We start from the raw sequence: 22,518 nt of genomic DNA, 5'->3' as shown, positions 1-22,518 counted from the left end.
GTTTTGTGTGTGTGTGTGTGTGTGTGTGTGTGTGTGTGAATATTTAATTTTGCCAAAATGCTGTTTCTTTAGGTGTTAAAATGATCGTGTGATTTTTCTACTTTAATCCATTAATGCAGTGAATTACGCTGATTGATTTTCATTTGTTAAACCAACTTTGCACTCCTGAGATAAATCCCACTTGGTCATGACATATTTATTACCTTTTTATTAATTGCTATTTTGATATGTCAAAATTTTTAAAAGATTTATGGTTCTATGTTTATGAGGATGATTTCTCTGTAATCTTTTCTTATAATTTCATTGTCTGGTATTGGTGTCAAGGTTATGCTGATATCATAAAATAGAACTTGATAAATGTTTAACTTTGGTATTATTTCTTCGTTGAAAAGCTGACAGCACCTAGCAGTTTCACTCCTAGGTATATACCCCAAAGCCGTGAAAGCAGAGACTCAAGCAGATAATTGTACAGCAGTGTCCCTTACAGCATCATTTACAATACCCAAAAGGTAGAAGCAACCCAAGTGTCCATCAGCAGATAAATGGATAAACAGAATGTGGTCTCTCATACGGTGGAATGTTATTCAGGTATAAAGAAAAATGAAATAGTGATACATGTGACGACATGGCTGAAACTTTAAAGGATTATGCTCAGTGAGATAAGTCACACGAAAGCCCAATCATGTATGGTCCTACTTGTGTGAAATATATAGAATAAGCACATGCATAGAGACAAAAGTTTATTAGAGTTAATGGACTTGGAGGGGGAGGTTTAAGGGGTGTTGAGTTTTTGTTCAGGGTACTGAAAACCTTTCAGAAACAAATAGTGGTGATGGTTGCATGACACGGTGAGTGCAGTTGTCAATGAACTGTACACATAAAGGCAGTTAGAATGGCTGACGGATTTCACCAGTTATTAGATCTGGGAAATTTTAAAAGTATAAAATCAATTTCTTTAACAAGTAATAGAGCTCTTCAGGTTTCTAGTTCATCCTGTGTCAGTTTTGGTACATAGTATTTTTCAAGAAATTTGTCCATTTCATTTATGTTAACAAATTTGTTGGCATAAAGTTGTTCATATTGTCTCTTTATTTCCTTGTGATGCCTGTAAGACAGTGATGTTGCCTTTTCATTTCTGAACTTGGTCATTTGTATTTACTCTTCTTCTTGATTATTTTTCATTATGGTTTTATCAATTTCATCTTTTTTTAAGAACGAATTTTTGACTTTAATTTTCTCTATTTTTTGCCTGTTTTGTATTTCATTGATTTATGCTATTTTTATTATTTCCTGTTTTCTTATTTGGGATTTAATTTTCATTTCTATTTCTGTCTCCCTAAAGTGAGGGCATAAACTATTAACAACTTTTGTCTTCTTTTTAGTATAGGCATTTAAATGTACACATTTGCCCCTGTGGTCTTCTTTAGCTGCACCCTACATATTTTGACATGACATGTTTTCACTATCATTCAATTTAAACTATGATCAAATTTGCCTTATGACTTCTTTTTGACCCATGGGTTATTTAGAAGTATGTCGTGTAATTTCTTAATTGTGGAGAATGTTCTGGTTAACTCGTTATTTTTTTCTAATTTAATGCCAATCCTTTAAATTTATTGTTCCTTCTTTTTTGGCCTGGCGTACGGTCCTCCGTGGTGAAAGTTTCACTCGCAAAGAATGTGCATTCTGCCGTTCGTGGGTGGAGTTGTGTAAACGTCTGCAAGGTCACGGTGATTGGTAGCGTTTTTCAGATCGCCGATATTAGGGACCAGCCATATGTTTTTATAAAGTTTGTGGGCACACGACCACGCTCATTCATCTGTGTTCTGTCTGTGGCTGCTTTTGTGCCACAACAACAGGGTTGAATAGTTGTTTCAGAGACTGTATTGCTTACAAAGCATAAAATATTTACTATTTTATTTAAATATTTGCTCTTTGACTTTACAGAAAAAGTTTGCCAACTTCTGTTCTATCCTCTGACGATTTTTTGTTATTTGCTCTGTCAATAGATGTTTCGCACTGTGATTGTGCATTTGTCTGTTTTTCTTTGAGTTCTGTCGATTTTAGTTTCATGTGTTTGGGAATCCCGTAGTCCACATACGGAGCCTCTCGGTGGTACCGTTAAGGGAATCGTAGTTCACATACGGAGCCCCTTGGTGGTACCGTGAGCACACTCAGCTGCCAGCTGAGAGGGTAGAAGTTCGCGCCCACCCAGAGTTGCCTTGAAAGAAGGGCTTGGTGATCTGCTTCCCAAAAATTAGCCACGAAAACCCTGTGGAGCACCATGGGGTCACCACGAGTCAGAGTCGACTTAGCAGCAACTGCTTGTTTTGTTTTTTAGTTTAGTTTCACATATAATATGACAGTTGACTTGATTATTCAGATTTGTGTTATGAACCCTAGAAATATAATAAAAGGCTTATTAGAAGTATTGTCTAGTCATGGCTATGTGATTGGTTTACCTAAAATAACCAAGAATTAGGCAAAAGATGGTGGAGATATGAGAGAGTGGGATGCACATACTCCTCAGGTATTATGAATTAGAAAACAAGATATAATCCTCCTCCTAGAACAGGAATTCTGGATTTAGACCTTTCCAGGAGACATTTGTATGTGAAGTTCATTCATAAATAATGAACAACCTATATAATTTTGTAAGGTCTGTAATAAAGAGTATAGATCCAAGTAGTACATCCTTTGAATCTAGACCAGCAGTAGGAACCGGGGGCTATTTTTCTCACCACCGCACATTTGACAGTGTCTGGCGACATTTTTGGTTGTAATAGCTTGGGGGGCATGACTGGCATCTAGTAGGTAGAGGCCAAGGATTCTGCTGAACATCCTGCAATGCATGGGATAGCTCCAATAACAAAGAAGTACCCAGCCCATAATGTTACTAATGCCTTGATTAAGAAACCCTGTTAAATTTGCTTAGTGTAAAATCACAATATAATAATAAATTATTCATAATTATTGTGACCATTTGAACAGTTAATAAAGAGCATTGTTTTAAGTTTCTAGAAGACCTTTCTCAAGTGTTGAAGAAAACCCAAAGCAGTGTAAACTGAGTAATTGACCCAGTCTCTGATTGCAAATAATTGATTTGAAACTTCTTTTTAGGCCTCTGATATCGAAGAGCTTACCCCACCAGAGTGTCTTGCAGACCTTCCACCATTTTCAAGATGTTTAATAGGAATAATAATAAAGACTTCGAATGTGGTCAGGTAGTTTTCACTTTTACTGTCCCAAGACTTATTTTGGCTCTAAACCCTCTCAGCAACTTTGCTTTATTTATTCTTTTTACTCTTAATATTTTTTAAAGGTTCAATTCTGTGGGAAAAATATTTCATGGAATTTTTTCTCAGTTCATCACCAATCTGTTTACGTTAAAATTATACAAAGAGAAATTCTAATTTTCTATAAAATATATTCATCTGAATACTCTCTGATTAGTGTTTATCATCCTATAGCATTCAGTTAGAGGGAAACATTTAAAATGTTGATGTGCAGTAAAATACTTATTATGTATACCCTCAAAACACGTAACTAGGTTAAACACCAGTATAATCATTCAACACAGAACTGTTTATTCATTTCTTGAACCATATACCACTTGACTAAAATTGTAGCTTTTTTTTTTTTGTGGCCATACAGGACTGACTGATTATAAATTGAATAGTTTTGTGGCTATCTAACCACTTTTGAAAGTTTAATAGCAAATGTGTTCAATTAAAATTTTTAAAAGCATCATCTTTGGTAACTATGAAAATTATCTTTCAGCAATATATTAAATCCTTTTTTGTGTATATTGTGGGGTGTAAAGGTTTGGTTATTTACTTACCAGTACATTCCTGCTCTCTTTCTAGTAACATCAGCTAATTTTAATATCTTACCTATATGATTAGGCACATTTATAGTGAAAAGTATGGAAAGAGTTTAATCAACATCTCATGTTGCTGAACCTTGGCTATTATTTATCTTTCTATAAAGTATTAAGGCATATAGTATTCATTAATTTCAGATATTTGTTAATTTTTTACAGGTCATTTTTAGATGAACTAAAGGCCTGTGTTACCTCTGATGATATTGAAGGCATTGTATGTCTGACAGCTGTTATGCATATTATTTTGGTTATTAATAAAGGTTGGTAAACTTTTCTCTCATATAATCTGAGATATTGTTAGGTATACCTCACACAAGGAGCCCTGGTGTGGTACAACAGTTAACTGCTTAGCCACTAACCAAAAGGTTGGCATTTCGAATCCACCCAGTGGCTCCGTGGGAGGAAAAACCTGGCAGTCTGCTCCATTAAAGGTTACAACTTAGGAAACCATATGGGGCAGATCTGCTGTGTCCTGTAGAGTTGCTGTGAGTTGGAATCCACTCAGTGGTACACAACAACACCTCAAACAAAACTATCAATCATGGAGCGTTTGGAAACTCAACTCCTTATGTTTGACTGCTTCCCTGTTTGACTCCCCAGTCATGCCAAGCTTCGTAAAATTCCTTTCACAAACCATGCTTCTTCATGTTCTTTGAACATAGTGCATTCTACCTGTGCTTCCCTTACTTGACTAATTCTGTACTTGTTTCCATACCGCTAGCTTTTCTGGAATGCGTTTCCTTTCTTTCATCTTTCCTCACTGGATCTGTATAAGTATCTCCATTCTCTGCTGGTGCATTGAATTTCTATTGATCTGTCATACCTGTGTTCTAAAATCTTGATTTTATTTTTGCTAATGATGACATGTTTTGGTGGTAATATTTAATCTAACTACTGTTTCTTTTAAGCCTTAACCTTGGCTATTCTGCATATCACAGCCAGTTGAAATAGTACTGGAAAAACAGTTGGAGGTACCTAAAAACGTTCACCTTGGTGAAAGATACAGTAACATCTTGCAGGTTGACTACCTTTAAGTTTCTATATATTTTGCTCAGTTTTGCTGATGTTGGCAAATACTTTCTAAGGTAATACAGATGATGGTACTCTTACAGAAACAAGCTCTTTCCATAATCCTGATAACGTAGCATGTCTGCAGATTTCTGATAACATTTTTTAACTAGAGTGACCTAGATAGGGCATCAGGAAAAACTTTTCCTAAGAGCATGACCACTGAGTTTATATCTAAAGAATGAGTGAAAAAGGATAAAGATGTGAACATGGTAGTTGGGATGCAAATGAGTACCTAGGACTTAATAGGTACTTAATAAATATTTCCCAAACAATTGAATGACTCTGAAGTAGTAGTTGTCGTTTTCTGATAGAGGCATACATGAGCGTTAAGTCTGTGATGGCATAAACAGAAAGATTCTCTTAATAACTTGATATAATAATGTACACTTGAACTGTACTTGACAGCCAATTAGGTATTTTCATATATGTTCATTTGATTTTCACAACATCGCTGTGAAGGAGCTGATTATTACTCCACAGATCAATAGATAGGTTAACTCAAAAGGGAAGTATAAGGAAGCTCAGCTTTATAGAAATTGTATCCAAATGTATGGAAAGTATGTTTGTTTTTCATTAAAATCTTTTCTCTGTCTTTTAATATAATTTTCCAATAGGCAAACATAAGAGTTCAAAAGTGAAGGAGGTTGGAGCCATTGTTCAGAAAAAACTAAAGACATTCATGGAAATAACTTTGCAAGAGGATAGCATCGAAAGGTAAAGAGCTAAATAAATTATGTAGCAAAGTAGTGCAATTATCCGCAAAGTGGTTATTGCTTAAGTATATTTTAAATTGAGTTTTCACTCTGCTTTTTACAGCCAGGTGATTAGAAAATTTGAAGATTTTAAGGTGTCTTAGGCTGGGTTCTTTAGAGAAGCAAAACTAGTGAAGCGTACATGTATGGAGAGATTTATCGCAAGGAAATGGCTCATGCTGTTGTAGAGGCTGGAAAGTCCCAAGTCCGCGGATTAGGTGTAATGCTGGAGGCTTTCTCCAGGTTCACGTAGCCACACGAGCTAATGAACCCAAGATCAGACAGTAAGGCATTTGGCTGCTGGCTCACGGGCTGCAGAACCCTGAGATCGGCAGGTGATACAACAGGCTGCCGGCTCAAGTCCCAAGAATCAGAGGTAAGATGGTGATGAGAAGGATGCAGGATCCAAAGCAAGAGAACTTTATACACATATATATGCACACTTGTATATACACACACACTTATCTATTGGATGCAGGAAACTCCCCGGACAACTTGATTGGCTGGTCACATCATGGAGGATGACTGCATCATTACATAACTGCCAACCGCTGAGAATCAAGGCCCAGCCAAGCTGACATACAACTTTAGCCATCACATAAAGACAGTAATGTTTCTGTTTACAAAAAGCCTTTGCAGTATGTGTTTAACTGACTTACTAATTCTGTCTTCAGAAACAAAATGGTCATTTGCAAAATTCTGCTCTCGAAAAATTAAGGGCGTACACACTTATTTTATATGGTTTTATGAAGAAACATGAAATGGAACACATAAACATCAATGTCCAAGGCATTAATGAGCTGAAATGGCTGTGTATTGGCCGTTTTGAATTGGACAGTCATATGGTATACTGTGCCAGGCATAACAGCTCGAAGAGCAGTGGAGTTGCATTCATCGTCAAACAGAACATTTCAAGATTTATCCTAAAGTACGATGCTATCAGTGATAGAATAATATCAATATACCTACAAGGAAGACCAGTTAATACAACTATTATTTTAATTTACACACCAACCACTAAGGCCAAAGATGAAGAAATTAAAGATTTTTACCAGCTTCTGCAGTCTGAAACTGATCAAACATGCAGTCAAGATACATTGATAATTACTGTTGATTGAAATGCAAAAGCAGGAAACAGAAGGAGGAACAATAGTTGGAAAATATGACCTTGGTGATAGAAACAACCAGAGATCACATGATAGAATTTTGCAAGACCGACGACTTCTTCATTGCAAATACCCTGTTTCAGCAACACAAGTGGCGACTATACACGGTGGACCTCACCAGATGAAATACTTAGGAATCAAATTGGCTACATCTTTGGAAGGAGGCAATGTAAAAGATCAGTGTCTTCAGTCAGAACAAGGCCAGGGGCCAACTGCGGAGCAGACCGTCAATTGCCCGTATGCAAGTTCAAAGTGAAGCTCAAGAAAATTATAACAAATCCATGAGAGCCAAAGTACCACCTTGAGTATATCCCACCTGAATTTAGAGACCGTCTCAAGAACAGCTTCGACGTATTGAACGCAAACAACCGAAGACCAGATGAGTTGTGAAATGACATCAAGGACATCATACATGAAGAAAACAAGAGGTCATTAAAAAGACAGGAAAGAAAGTCTGAAGAGACTCTGAAACTTGATGAAGTAAAAGAGCTGAATAGAAGATTTCAAAGGGTGGCTTGAGAAGACAAAGTATTATAATGACATGTGCAAAGACCTGGAGGTAGAAAAACAAAAGGGAAGAACACTCTCAGCATTCAACCTTCGAGTTGCAATATTGAAGGATTCTATGGGGAAGATACTAAATGATGCAGGAAGAATCAAAAGAAGATGGAATACACAGAGTCACCGTACCAAAAAGAATTGGTCGACATTCATGCATTTCAGGAGGTAGCATATGATAAAGAACTGATGGTACTGAAGGAAGAAGTCCAAGCTGCACTGAAGGGATTGGCAAAAAACAAGGGTCCAGGAACTGATGGAATACCCTTTGAGATGTTTCAGCAAACAGATGTAGCGCTGGAAGTACTCACTCATCTGTGCCAAGAAACTTGGAAGACAGCTTCCTGGCCAATCAACTGGAAGAGCCTGTACATCGACCAAGAGACAGCCGTTGGAACAGAACAATGGGATACTACAGGGTTTAAAATCAGAAAAGGTGTGTGTCAGGGTTGTATCCTTTCACCATACCTATTCAATCTGTATGCAAAGCAAATAATGTAAGAAGCTGGACTGAATGAAGAAGAACACGGCATCAAGATTGGAGGAAGACTCATTAACAATCTGCATTATGCAGATGACACAGCCTTGCTTGCTGAAAATGAAGAGGACTTGAAGCACTCATTGGTGAAAGTCAAAGACTACAGCCTTCAGTCTGGATCACACCTCAACATAAAACAAAAGTCCTCACAGCTGGACCAGTAAGCAACATAGTGGTAAACAGAGAAAAGATTGAAGTTGTCAGTGATTTTACTTGGATCCACAGTCAACATCCATGGAAGCAGCAGTCAAAAAATCAAATGATGCATTGCATTGGGCAAATCTGCTGTGAAAGACCTCTTTAAAATGTTTAAAAGCAAAGATGCCACTTTAAGGACTGAGATGCACCTGACCCAAGCCGTGGTGTCTTCAGTTGCCTCATATGTATGTGAAAGCTGGACGATGAATAAGGAAGACTGAAGAATTGATGCCTTTGAATTATGGTGTTGGTGAAGAGTACTGAATACACCACAGACTGTCAGAAGAAGGAACAAATCTGTCTTGGAAGAAGTACAACCAGAATGCTCCATAGAAGCAAGGATGGCAAGACTTTGTCTCACATACTTTGGGCATGTTGTCAGGTAAAGTAGATGGTCAGTGAAGAAGAGGGAGACCCTCAGTGAGATGGATTGACACACTGGCTGTAACAATCAACTCAAGCATAACAATAATTGTGAAAATGGTGCAAGACTGGGCAGTGTTTTGTGCTGCTGTACATAGGGTCACTGTGAGTCAGAACTGACTGGACAGCACCTAACAACAGCAGACAGATATTTTTTGTGATTAGTTATGATTTTGTAACCGTAGGCATTTCCTAAGATATAAATACCTAGTTGACAAACATACGCATCAGGAATAGGAAAGGTAAGTACCCTCCAGAGCCTCAGAAGAAATATTCTTTCTTTCTTTCTGGGTGGCAGATTGTTGTCACAGGTACTGCTGGCTAGGAATGTGTCCTTTGAGCTACTTTTCCATTCAGGTGTTTTTGCTGCTATGCACTGGTTTTGACATGCAATGTATTTTCCTGTGAACGCTTATAAATTGTGTTCGACTCTCAGATTAGCCATAAAACAATTTTTTTCTTGCTGTTTTATGGGCTAAATAAGGTTAAGTGTTATGGAACTAGGTAAGCTAATACTAGTTGTTTTATAAAAAAAAAAAAAAAAGTTATTTTATATATACCTGGCAAACCACATTCTATAACTACTTTCTCCTTTGGAGAAGGCTTTCAAAATCCTAAATTGCTAATTTATGAATAAATTTGTAAAGTGTAGCTTTTTATAGATTGTTGACTTGTGTTTAGGCACAGATATATTTAATGCTTTCTTTACTAGGAAATTTTTGTTTACTGAAGGATTGCTGTTTGCATTTTAATCACCTATTATCCTAGTCGTAATCAATCTTTTTGTTAGTGAAATTAGACCTTCTTAGCTGTATTGTGAATCCAAACCAAAAACCCGTTGCCGCCAAGCTGATTCCGACTCATAGCGACCCTGTAGGACAGAGTAGAACTGCCCCATATGTTTCCCAAGAAGCGCCTGGTGGATTTGAACTGCCGACCTTTTGTTTACTGTGAATGCTTCTTAAAAATTAAATGACAAAACCTACTTTCTTTAACTATAACTTATTTCAAAATTAAAAGAAACCAAAAAATCATTTAGTCTTTTGCGCAGTTGTTAAGAGCTTAGAAAATTGGTTGTTGTTAGGTGCCGTTGAGTCGGTTCCAACTCATAGCGACTGTATACACAACAGAACGAAACAAAATATATATGTGATATTTTAATTTGAACATGTATCACGGGCAAAACACCCGAATTACTATTGTGTGTTATGTAAAAACTGGTACTAAGCTATGGGTAATACTGTCACCTTGTGTATCAGTAGTAAAGCCGTGTAGCCTGTCTTGTGTTAGACAAATTCACCTCTCTGGGCTATACACTCACACTGGCATACAGATAGTTACTCAGCTGAGCTCTGTGTGCATCTTCCTCTCCCTGCCTCAGGCCTGCTCCCGGTGCCTAGCCTCTTTGTCCCTAGGGCTCTGGATTCTCAGACGAGGCCCAGTAGAACCTCGCTGTAACCCAAGTGCGTTGATAACAGGAAAAGAGGAAGAGAAGAAGACTAAGTAGACAAGTTGAGTTGTAAAACGATGAGACTAATTTTTGTTGTATAGCTATCAGCTAACTTTGGAAGCAGTTCCAGTAGAATTCCAGAAATGTTTTTCAATAACATGAGCTATGAGAAAGCTGGAACTCCTTTGGATATGTAAATTTATGGGGTATTTAATGGTAGGGGTATGAAAGAGTCCTTGTTAATCTGCTAATGCTGAACATTGTTAGCATAATTTAGTGGGTTCTATTATTATAAAATATCATTTGTATCTTATTTGCTAATATTTTGAGAATTTTTGCGTTACACTTGAAGTAAGATTGATCTATAGTTTTTTGTTTTTCTGCCAGGTGTTCCTTGGAAACTCTATGGGGCAGTTCTCTGTCCTGTAGGGTCATTATGAGTCGGAATTGACTCTACAGTAACGGGTCTGGGTTTTTTTTTTAATAGTTTTTTTTATTTGCTGTTTGTTTTGTTTTGATTTATGTGTGTGACGTGGGGAACCTGCATCTGTTTTGCTGTCGGCATTAGCTGATAGCTTTCTCCCATTTCCAGTGTGACAGAAAATTCACAGATTGTATTTGTGTTTTGAAGCTGTTGAAAAGTACCTGAAAAAACACCTCCCTGCCCCAGCCATTTCTTTCATATTATTAGCCTGGTCTGATTTTCTACTGTTACTCGAATAAATTTTTGTAATTTATATTTTCCTATAAAATTATACATTGATCCAGATTTTGAATTTTTATTTTTTTTAGATTTTCAAATTTCTTAGCATTATGTAGCTTAAAGTATTTTTTCTAATTTTAATTTTAAATAGAATTTTTTCATTTAAAATTACATGTGAAAGGTAAGTAAATAATAAATGTACAACTTAATTAATGACCAAAATGTAATCACCACCCAAATCAAGAAATACATTATCTCAGGAGTCCCCACATGCATCGCCCAGTCCCGACTCCTTTCTAACCCTTGAAAGTACCTATTAACCCGATGAGTTTTGTCTGTTGGAACTTTGTGTAAACGGAGTAATAGAGGAGTGTTGTTTTATGTCAGGCTTCTTTCATCCAACATTGTGTTTATGCAGTTCATCCATGTTTTTCCCTGTAGCAAAACATTCTTCCTTGTTTATTGTTTTCGTTGAGCATATGGCCAATTTTTATAAATACTCCATGTGCACTTGGAAAGAATATGTCTTTTGTAGACGTTGAGGGCTGTCTTCTTTGTCAATTAGGTCAAGTTCATTGTGTTACCTCAAGTCTTCTATATCCTTACTGATTTTTTTTTTTTTTTCATTCTGTTACAAAGAGATTTGTGTTCAAATCTAGGGGATTGTAGTAATGGAGAATTGGCTACAAGAGTTAAAGAGAAGCAGCCCCATTCCTAGGGTGAGATAGAGCACCCAAGGAAGATACCTTCCCCTGCCTCCCCAGAAGAATACCCCCACACAACCACACCCTACCCCGCCAGGGCCGAGATCCAGACCCCCTTGGCTGTCTGGATAGAGAAGTTGTTGAGGTGCCTTGCTGGTGGGACTTGCTTCAAATCTGCTCTCTGGGGTGTTGGGAAAGGCAGTCCACAGGGAGATGTGCTGTGCCTCAGAACTAGCTAGATGCTGGAGGAAGCTTCTGGCTACCTCGCATTGCTAGAACCCTCCTTAGGAGTCCAGTGTATTTCTCTGTATGACTTCCTGGTGGCTGCCCTCTGAACAGCCAGCCCTATAGGGTCCCTGCTGTGCACATGCACATCTGGGACTGTGAAGTAAGGGCAAGGTGTGGGGAGCATACCTGTGCTGACTGGGACTGCTGCCATGCCCCGAGTCAAGTACAGGAGGAAGGGGGCAGCCAAGTGCTGGAGAAAGCTGTGCTCTGCAGGAACCTAGCATTAAGAGCCTCACAGTGGACAAAAAAATACACTCTGCGGGAACCAGAACCTGGAAGAGACAACCCCTGCCCCCTCCAGTGTCCCACCAGTGCCCTCTACAGACAAGGCTTAACCTCTTACCTGGATGAAATAGGGAAAGTGGGCCTTGAAGTAGGTGGGTAGGATTTGGATGTACCAAGGTTGTGAGTGTGTGGGGGAAAAAAGGCACGTGAGAGAAGAGGGAGGCAACAGAGCTCTTCTTCTGACTTTAAAGAAAAGTAGGAAGTTTTTATACATTTCAGAAAACTTATGGGAATTTAAAATGTTTTACCAGGCAACAACTTATTGAATAAGAAAATCAGTTGGAATTACCAACTATGTGAATCGTAAGTTATTTTTACAGGACATAGTGGCAATCTCAGAAGTCCAAGCATTTTATAAGATTTCTTGTTAGAAATAATATTTGCAAGAACAGTTTTTTTCTTTGGATGTAGAATTGTGCATGCTTTTCTGAAGATATAAGGAAAGAGGGACATTTGCTTCTTGTTAGGAATTTCATTTTTACTTGCACATAGTTTCAAGGTAAGTACTTGAAGTATATTAGTTCATGTTGAGAGAAAATGGGTTGAGGATTTCAAAACTTACACTATGGGAAAGAAAAGGATTTAAAACGAGGCATGTATTTTTTTTTTTTTTTGTACATTGTTTCTACAACTATGTGTTGATTCTGCAACCGTACCATCCTCTCTGCTACACTGGTGCACAGATTGGGGGAGTTTCTTCCCTTTAAGGAGGTGGCAACCTGAAAAATGATCGGGTGGGACTCTGGAATATTGGCTTTTGCTTAAATATGCAAGAAGCAAACTGTAGAGAAACCAGTGTCTGAAAAATCAATCCAATGAAAGAGAAACAATTAGGATTTAAGGCTGTATTTTTAAATATTATTGATTTAATGTTGGGCATGAGACTCTAAAGCAAGAAAAACAACATTAAGACTCTGGGAACCCCTTGGGACAATTAATATTTTAGGCAATGGGGCATTACTGTAGAAGCAAAAGTTTTCTTAACAATTAATCTACTTTTCTTTCCAGCTGAGTTAGCGTTTTGTTGACTGAACTGTTGGGTGATAAATTTTAAAAAATGCTTTCATTGCACTTGAATCTCTTTACCCAGTATAACATATTGTAAACTGAGTGTATTTTCTCATGAGGAACAGGACGAATTCACCAGTGCATTTAAATGTCAAACATGTTATATTTATTACTTTTAAAGATAGCAATAAATTTGTAATTTGAAGTTAAGAGAACTATAGGTATTTGTTAATGTTTCTTAAGTTTGAGTTACGTCGTGAATTTTTCTCACTGAGTAAATGAATTATAGTCATATTATAATTGGATTACTTGCCAGTATTAATTACACCTATATATAGGCAGGAGTCCTATTGGCTCAGTGGTTAAGAGCTTGGCTGCTAACCAAAAGGTCAGCAGTTCGAATCTACCAGCCACTTCTTGGAAAGCCTGTGGGGCAATTCTACTCCGTCGTATATGATCACTGTCAGCTGGAATCAATTCGATGGCAGCTGGTTTGGTTCAGGTTTATATAGGCAACTTTAGTAGTAGTATAATACAGTCATCAACATTAAACCTTGTTATCAGGCCTTGAAGAAATGCAGTACTCCTTGAAAAATTGGCCCCTTTTTTTTTTGTTAAGAAATATGTTTTCATTTATTCTGGTGTGTGCAATTTTTTTAAAAATACATTTGATACTGGATTACTTTTATAGTTCATTTAAAAGTATGCTTCCCGTAAGATCACGTCAACACACAAAAATTAGCAATGAACAATTTGAAGAGGAAATTAAAACAATTTCATTTATAATAACAAAAAGAATAAAATACTTAGGAACAAATTCAAGCAGGCACAGGACTTGTTATAAAACATTGCCGAATGAAATTCAAGAAGACCTAAATAAATGGAAAGACATCTCATATTCTTGCTAGTCATGATAACCACAGGGAAGATGACAATAGTCACCATTTACTGAGGGCTTGCTCAGTAACTGTGTTGTGTATTATGCTACATGTTGGCTGTGTATTACCTAATTCCCACCTTATAACAACCCTGCGATGATGGAATGTTTTATTCCCTTTTACATGTGAGAAATAGTGAAGTAATTACAAGTTACTTCAATTTTCTTTTAAGTGCATTTGATTGAAAACCAATTTTAGATTGTATTTTGTGAAAAAGTACATTTGGATAATTAGGTTACATTTTTTTTTTTCTAGTAGCTAATTTTTTCTTTCTTTATGTTTTAGATTTCTGTATGAATCATCAACGAAAACATTGGGTGAACTTTTGAATTCATAACCAAGCAAACATCTTCGGACATGTAGAGCTAGAGAAAAAGGACTTATAGAAAATATTTGAAATGAATGTTTATTTTCCTAGTGTTTTTAATAAGCCATATAACAGGGAAGGGGTGGGATTTTTGGTGGGTATTGGGGAGAAGCTTTTAGTAGAAAATTCAAAAGTTCTTAAAATTTGCCTGGTACCTGCATAAATTGTTTATTTAATGTATAAGAGCCCAGATGGTTATCAGTGGTGCAGAAATCAATGGTGCAAACAAAAAGGACAGATTTTCCTAGAAAACTTGGTTATTTAAAATGACATATATGTATATATATATACACACACACACATACACAGAGAGATATACATAGCTTAACATCTATGTGTCTGTGTGTCTGAGTGCCAGGACGCCAGACCCCTCGTCTTGAGGTCGGAGCCCCATTTCTGCCCAGTTGCTGTGTGCAGCCTGGAGGCCACATAGTCTGCTGTGATGGAGTCCCAGGCCCAGACTCCCAACCCTGGTCCCCCTAGGCTCCCGCGACTCGATGGGTCTCATCCCCATTTTTTGCTGGTGTGGTCCTGTAGGGTGCTAGTGGAAATGTATGCACGCCAGGCACCACGGTCCTGGCTCGGGCACCCTTGGCTGCCTTGGCTTACACCTTACCCTCACCGGGCAGGCTCTCACGGGAGAGCTGGCCTTCCCTGCTGCTGGCTTAGCAGAATGGCAACAGTTGTGTCAGCAGTGTGGAGGAGAAAGTGCAGGTTGATTATTGACCCATGCCTTCTTTCTTCAAATACCGTATCTAACCAGGCCAGTTTGAAGAGAAAATGCCAGCAAGTGATTTTTGTGGCTGACTCTCGCCTCTTATAGTCTGGCCCGTCCTTTCATATTGCGCCACTACAATATGCCGTAAAGAGCCAATGTTTGCTGTTTCGTGCTCAGTTCACAGTTCTGGGGCACCGAGTCACTAATCTTGCCTAGCCATAAATGACTAAAACCATTGGTGTGCATTAGGTCACCCTGGCCCCGAGTGGTTTGTTTCTCCGTTTTCCCTTGGCTTTGTATTTGCTTTAGGGTGACACTTTGGGTCCCTGACAATTTAAACATACTAATATTTTGAACACCTTCCCACGGCCCCACTTGGCAGTGAACCCACCCTGCCGCCCCTTACCCACTGGTAGGCCGCTGCCACTGGGAGGAGCGGGAGCCCGATCCTGCCCCTAAGCACTCAGGGTTGGCAGGCATCCCAGGCCTGGCCAGGGCAGAGGCACCAGGTCAGTCACTAAGATCACTATCCTGCTCCCAGGCCCACACCTAGAGTCTCCCCTCCATGACCTTAACAGGCTGTGGGGGTGTGCACCAGGTGAACCCAGCCAAGAGCCTTCACTGGAGGCTTAGAAAGCGGGAGCTGCCCAGGCCGTTTGCCCCACAGTGGCCCCCAGGCCATGCACCCAGGACCCCTGTGCGCTGCTGACCCAGGTGTGTTCACACAATGTCCTATTTCACAGAACTGGCCTGGACATAAAGTGACACTTGTATATGTTGTTAGGTGCCATGGAATCAGCTGTGGCTCAGAGCAACCCTACCTACAGCAGAACAAAACGTTGCCAGGTCCTGTGCCAGCCTCACAGCTGTTGCTGTGCTTGAGCTCATTGTTGCAGCCACTGTCAATCCATCTCGCCGAGGGCTTTTCTCATTTTCACCGACCCTCTACCAAGCGTGCAGAACCAGTGACTGGTCCCTCCTAATAACAAGTCCAAAGTACATGAAGTTTGCTGTCCTTGCTTCTAAGGAGCATCCTGGCTATGCTTCTAAGACAGATTCGTTTTTCTGGCAGTCCATGGTAAATTCAGTATTATTCATTAACAGCATAATTCAAAGTCATCAATTCTTCCCTCTTCCTTATTCATTCTCCAGCCTCCGCATACATTAAAAATTCCATGGCTTGGGTCAGTGTACCTTAGTCCTCAAAGTGACATCTTGGCTTTTGAACACTTTAAAGCAGTCTTTTGCAGCAGATTTGCCCAATGCAATGTGTCATTTGTTTTCTTGACGGCTGCATCCGTGGGTTTTGATTGTTGATGCAAGTAAAATGAAATCCTTGACCAGTTCAATCTTTTCTCTGTTTATCATGATGTTTATTGGTCCAGCTGTGAGGATTTTTGTTTTTGTGTTTAGTTGTAATCCATATCCTGAAAGCTTTAGTCTTTGATCTTCATCAGTAAGTGCTTCAAATCCTCTTTGCTTTCAGCAAGCAAGGCTGTGTCATCTGCATATTGCAGGTTGTTAACGAGACTTCCTCCAATCCTGATTCTGCATTCTTCTTTGTGCAGTCCAGTTTCTCAGATTATTTGCTCAACATATAGATTAAATAAGTATGGTACCGGTAGTCGTCATATATATATTGTTTGGAAACTCTAAGTAACAAAGCCACGGCACATCTATTTATATTTTATTCCAAAATATTAATATGTGTCTTTCCCTTTAGGGGCAAAGATTGATTTCTTAGATTAATCCTGTATCTTTAAACCTATCTTGTGTAGAAAGAGAATAAAGTAGATAGCAAAAGCAGAGAGGCTGATGCTAGGCGCACAAGAGAGAGAGCTCAGAGGCAGCTCTTTTTATTGTGTTCCTGAATACAGCCAACCCTTTGGTTAGCAGCCATAGCATTTAATCACTCTGCCACCAGAGTTTCCAAAAAATAACATGGCACACTCCCGTTTTTGTCTTAATGATGCCTTTATTGGATATTGAGGCTTGGGTCCTGTGGCTATAAATGTGAGTAGCAAAGAAATTAGTTTAGCCTGAAGCATTTCTGTTATTTTATCTTTCATTTCTAAGAGCTGTCACAGTTACAGAAGACAAAGTAGGTGCCAGGGTGCTGAAGGAGGAACGGGGTCTAGGCCTTCTCTGTGTATCACCCGTGGCCCCATTGTTCCCACCCTGTGATTACCTCGCAGATTCTGCAACCTGTGGCCCTTTTAACAGATGGAAGGTCAGTGCTATTGAAATCTCATGGTCATTCTCTCATTCTGTCCTCAGATCTTAAGCAAAAAGTAAAGAAATGCCCGTTTTTCAGTGCCTGTGTTACCCTGGTGGTATAGTGGTTAAGAGCTACAGCTTCTGACCAAAAGGTTGGCAGTTCAAATCCACGAGGCACTCCTTGGAAGCTCTTTGGGGCAGTTCTACCCTGTCCTAAAGGGTTGCTATGAGTTGGAATTGATTCGACGGCAATGGGTTTGTTTTATATATATATATATGTATATTTCCCTAGAGCTCTGCTGCTAACTAACCAAAACATCGGCAGTTCAAATCCACCAGCCGCCTTGGAAAACCTGTGGGGCTCTTCTACTCTGCCTGATAGGGTTGCTGTGAGTCGGAATCGACTCAACGGCAACGGGTATATTTCCCTCTAAGAAGGTACAAGAAATGGACTACTACTTAATGTAGTTATGAGTATTAAGAGTAAGGTTTTACCAAGGGATATCTGGGAAATGAGAAGTGGAATATGGATTATTATTGCAGTTTATTTCAGCTAATTTTGAAAATATAACTAAAGAATCTTTGCTAACTAAAACATATTCCGTATTAGTAAATGATATTGATATACATTTCTGCCACTATTGGTAAATCAAATTCATTTTGCTAGGATTTGTATTCATTTAAGATTGTCAGTTAATTGAATATTTGAGGGAGAGATTACTAGTTGTTCCGATTATTCATTCTCCTTTTTTTCCATAGAAGTAACTACCTCTGATCTTTTTGACTGGGTACATGGTTTTTAAAAAAAACCACATTTCTCAGCCTTGCACCTAGTGTGATCTCGTATCTAAATGCTTCCCAATAAGATGTTAGCAAAAGTGTCATGTGGCAACTTAAAAGATACGCGTTATATCATCTTCGCCTTTCTAACATTCTGCCTGGAATGGGGTTGTGGTAGATGGAGCTTGTCAAGGAAAAATTTTGCTGGACAGTGTTAAAACAGATAAGGATAATTTATACAAAAAGGATTATGGTAATGGAGGAGAAGCAAAGAGCATTGCAGTGGGGAGAGAGACCAGAACTGAGTTCCTACTCCACTGAAGCAGAAGCCAAGAAGAGTTTTAAAGGCTGAAGTGTGTGAGTAGAAAAATACTATTAGGGGAGGTTAAGCAGTGGGGTATGTTGATCACATGGAGTTACCCCCTGAAGTTACTGTTAAGAGTGGATGGACAGGTTCCATCTAGATCTGTAAAGGCCAGAGAGAGATCTGAGGCCTAGAGTCAGGAAGAAGCCTGCCTAAAGTGTCGTCTAACTAAGGGGAATGTCAGTGCTGGCTGTCTTGCTCAGCCGTTTTCAAGAACACCAGAGTGGGATTATTTCCATGATTACAGGGCTTAGGTAAAATTAAATGTTATCAAGCTCTAGCTGCCATATTGGACTGTGAAGATAAGACCACGTCATACAGACAGTATAGTTTTGAGCTAGAGGGAATCTGGATTTCTACATTTATACACTGACATTTTTTAATGCCCCAATATCTATGGGAGGGGAGCTGTGGTGGCACAGTGGTTAAGTGCTATGGCTACTAACCAAAAAGTTGGCAATTTAAATCCACCAGCCACTCCTTAGAAACCCTATAACAAAACCCGTTGCCGTCAAGTCGATTCCAACTCATAGTGATCCAATAGGACAGAGTAGAACTGCTGTACAGAGTTTCCAAATTGCGCCTGGTGGATTTGAACTGCCGACCCTTTGGTTAGCAGCCGTAGCACTTAACCACTATGCCACCGGGGTTTCCTGGAAACCTTATAGGGCAGTTATACTCTGTCTTAAAGGGCCACTATGAGTCAAAATCAACTCAATGACCATGGGTATGGTTTTTGGTTTTATCTATGGGAGACCTAGAGAATTGGACGTAAAATAAGTCCCGAAGCATGACTTGAACTAGTCTGAGGATGGATCCCTGCCATCACAATCGGGCACTTGACATTTTAATTAGCATTTTTGCCTCAAACTCCTCTCTACTGCTGTGTTCTCACTTCCAGCACCAATATCACTTCTATACTACCTTGCTGCCCCGTCCTTTACTGAAAACAGATCTGTCCCTTCCCATTTGTGCCATTAACTTATGTCAAAGACTGCTTTAGACTTACGTCAGAGTCTAACAAACTTTGTATGGCTGGGAAAGCAAATATCTAGCATTTAAATTACTATAATGAAGACATTCTGTCACCCACCAAGACTCAAGTGGGGAGATCCTCCAAACAAGAAGATAATCTGATGCAGGGTGGCCAAAAGAAATGGCAATAATTGTAATTTAAGTTCCAATTGTCTGGATCCACTGTTCTCGAACTTCAGCATGCATCGGAATTATCTGACCATTTGTTCATACAGATTGCTGGGCCCCACCTCTAACTGATCACTCAGCATGTTTTTGAGATTCGTACATGGTTCTCTGTGTATTCATTCACCTGTTGGTGGCTATTTGGGTTGTTTAGCTATTACGAGTAAAGATGATATGAACGAACATTCATGTATACAGCTCTTGTAGCCATTTATCCTGGGTAAATTTCTAGAAGTTGAATTGCTATGTAATGTGTAAAGTGCACCTTTAACTTTTTAGCAAACTATTCTGCACAGTGGTTGTAACATTTTACATTCCCATCAGTTGCTACACATTTTCCCCCAAAATGGTTTTCAGTGTTTTTCATTTCATTCATTCTTTTGGGTGTGTAATGGCAACTCATTCTAGTTTTAATTTGCATTTCCATGATGACTAGCATTGCACACTACGCTATTTGTGTATCGTTGTTGGTGACATACTAATCAAGTCTCTGGTCCGTTTTTTGCTTCATGTTTTTTTGCCTTGTTTTATTAGTGAGTTGTAAGACTTCTTTATATGCTCTGAATACAAGCCCTCTTAAGTTAAATGTATTATAGTATGTGGCTTGCCTTTTCATTATTTAAATGGTGTCCTTCAAAAACCAGAATTAAAAAAAAAAAATTAAGTCCAGTTTATCAGTTTATACTTCTGTGATTTGTGTTTTTTGTGTCCTCAGAATTCTTCGCTTACCCCAAATTGTGAAATTTTTTTCTCCTGTGTTTCTTTTAGAAATTTTAGTTTCAGCTTTTATGTTTAGGTCCATGATCCATTTCAAGTTAATTTTTCTGTATGACATGAGGTAAGGGTAGAGTTGGATTTTTGCCGTACAGTAGCCAGTAGTCCCTGTACCATTACTTACGGCCATGGAGTCAATTCTGACTCGTAGTGACCCTATAGGACAGAGTAGCACTGCCACAAGGGATTTCATGGCTGGAAGCTTTACAGAAGCAGACTGCCACATCTTTCTCCCACAGAGCGGCTGGACGGGTTCGAACTACCAACCTCTCTGTTAGCAGCCAAGCACTTAGCCAAGGCTCCTTCTGTACCTTTAGAACATAGTATTTTTGTTAATTAACTGCATGACACACCTGTGGCTCTGTGCCTTCATCTAGAATAGTGGTTCTCAACTAGGAGCTCTTTAGCACTTATTTTGCAAATGTCTGGAGACATCTTGGTTGTCAGAACTGGGCTGGGGGGGCGGGGGATGGGAGGGGAGAGTGCTACTGACATCTGATGGGTAGAAGCTAGAGTTGCTTCAAAACATCCTACAATGCACAGGACGGACTCCCCCCGCCCCCCCGCCAAGGAGTTATCCAGCCCCAAATGTTAGTAGTGTGATGGTGAGAAAACGTGCTAGAAGTTTTACCGTTTTAGCTCATGAGTAGACCTGTGATCCATTTTAATTTTTGTGTATGGTGTAGTGTAGGGCCAAGGTTCAGTTTATGTGAGTGTGTTTTTAACATAATTATCCAGTTGTTCTATACCATTTTTTGAAAAGGCTATCCTGTCTCCCATGGAAGTACCTTGCACCTTTGTCAAAATTCAGTTGACCATCCATGTGTGGGTCTATTTCTGAAGTCTCTTCTTATAGTTTGTGCTTTTTGTGTCCTACAACTATACAATTTCTGAAAGAAACATAAGAGAAAATTTTTCACAGTCTCAGGGTAAGCAAAGCATTCTTAGGACACCAAAAGCACAAACTACCCATGAGCCTCATCAGCTACTCTTTTTCTTTTTTTTCATTTGTCTTAGTTATCTAGTGCTGCTATGACAAAATTCCACAAATGGGTGCTGTAACAAACAAATTTATTTTCTCACTGTTTAGGAGGCTAGAAGTTGAATTCAGGGTGTCTGCTCCAGGAGAAGCCATTCTTTGTCAGTTCTGGGGGAAAGGATGGTCCTTGTCTCTTCAGCTTCTGATCCTTGGCTCCTTGGTGGTCTTCATGTGTCATGGCAGCTATCTGTCCCCATCTCTGCTTTCCTCTCTGCTTCCTTAATCTTGCTCTTTTATATCTCAAAAGAAATTGACTTACGACACATGCTACACTAATACTGCCTCGTTAGCAGAACAACCCATTCCCAAATGGGATTAGAATTTACAACATATATTTTTGGGGGGACACAATTCAATTTATAACGTTGTTGTAAATCTGTCATACAACTTTTGTCAATTCAACTTTGTACAGGTGTACAACTTAATTGACAGTAATTACATTAATTGACTGTGCAAAAGCCCTACCCTTAATGCCTTTTTTCCATCATTGTAAACCTAAACTCGGTACCCTGTGAGCAATAACCTCCCCCTTCCCCTCTCCCATCCACCCCTGGTAACCACTAATAAACGTTGGTCTATACATCTGCCTTTTCTTGTCTTTTTATATAAGTGAAGTCATACAATATTTGTCCTTTTGTGAATGACTTCTTTCAGCATGTCTTCAAGCTCCATCCATATTGTAGCATACATTAAGACTCCATTTCTCTTACTGGCTGCTTAGTATCCCATTGTATGTATATACCACTTTTTTTTTTTTTAATCCATTTGTTGATGGACATTTAGGTTGTTCCGCATTTTGGCTGCAATAAGTTCCAGGGTTAAGAACATTCGACTTACAGACAACCTGTACTTAAGAATGACTGCCATAAAGCATGTTGTATTTAAAATTTGAGGTAAACACAATGGTTCCTTCGTAATAACAAACACTCCTTTGTGACACCCATGAAAATATTGCACGGCTTCAGTGGTTCGCAGGCTCAAGGCAGGAGAACGCCATCTGCCATTTTAAGTCAGATCACGTTGCCAGTAACTCTGCTGAGTGTGTAACTTTGTATTTGGCTTCGATTTCCCTCTTATTTAACTTGTAACCATGC

At 39.0% G+C, this 22,518-nt stretch overlaps 1 protein-coding gene across 4 annotated transcripts in view; it reads left to right on the top strand.

The window, feature by feature from the left end:
* Positions 1-22,004, top strand: part of NCAPG2 (non-SMC condensin II complex subunit G2) — a 122,270-nt gene extending 100,266 nt beyond the window's left edge. For all 4 annotated transcript variants that reach the window (XM_010600288.3, XM_010600289.3, XM_010600290.3 and 1 more), the window contains exons 25-28: positions 3,121-3,224; positions 4,043-4,143; positions 5,569-5,668; positions 14,251-22,004. In XM_010600288.3, coding sequence (XP_010598590.1) covers positions 3,121-3,224; positions 4,043-4,143; positions 5,569-5,668; positions 14,251-14,302 — 357 coding nt within the window. In that variant the 3' untranslated portion in view covers positions 14,303-22,004. The remainder of the gene's footprint in view (positions 1-3,120; positions 3,225-4,042; positions 4,144-5,568; positions 5,669-14,250) is intronic.
* The last annotated feature ends 514 nt before the right edge of the window (positions 22,005-22,518 follow it).

This window comes from Loxodonta africana, chromosome 22 (assembly GCF_030014295.1).
Source record: "Loxodonta africana isolate mLoxAfr1 chromosome 22, mLoxAfr1.hap2, whole genome shotgun sequence".
Taxonomy (NCBI): domain Eukaryota; kingdom Metazoa; phylum Chordata; class Mammalia; order Proboscidea; family Elephantidae; genus Loxodonta; species Loxodonta africana.
This window is presented reverse-complemented; position numbering and strand designations above follow the sequence as displayed.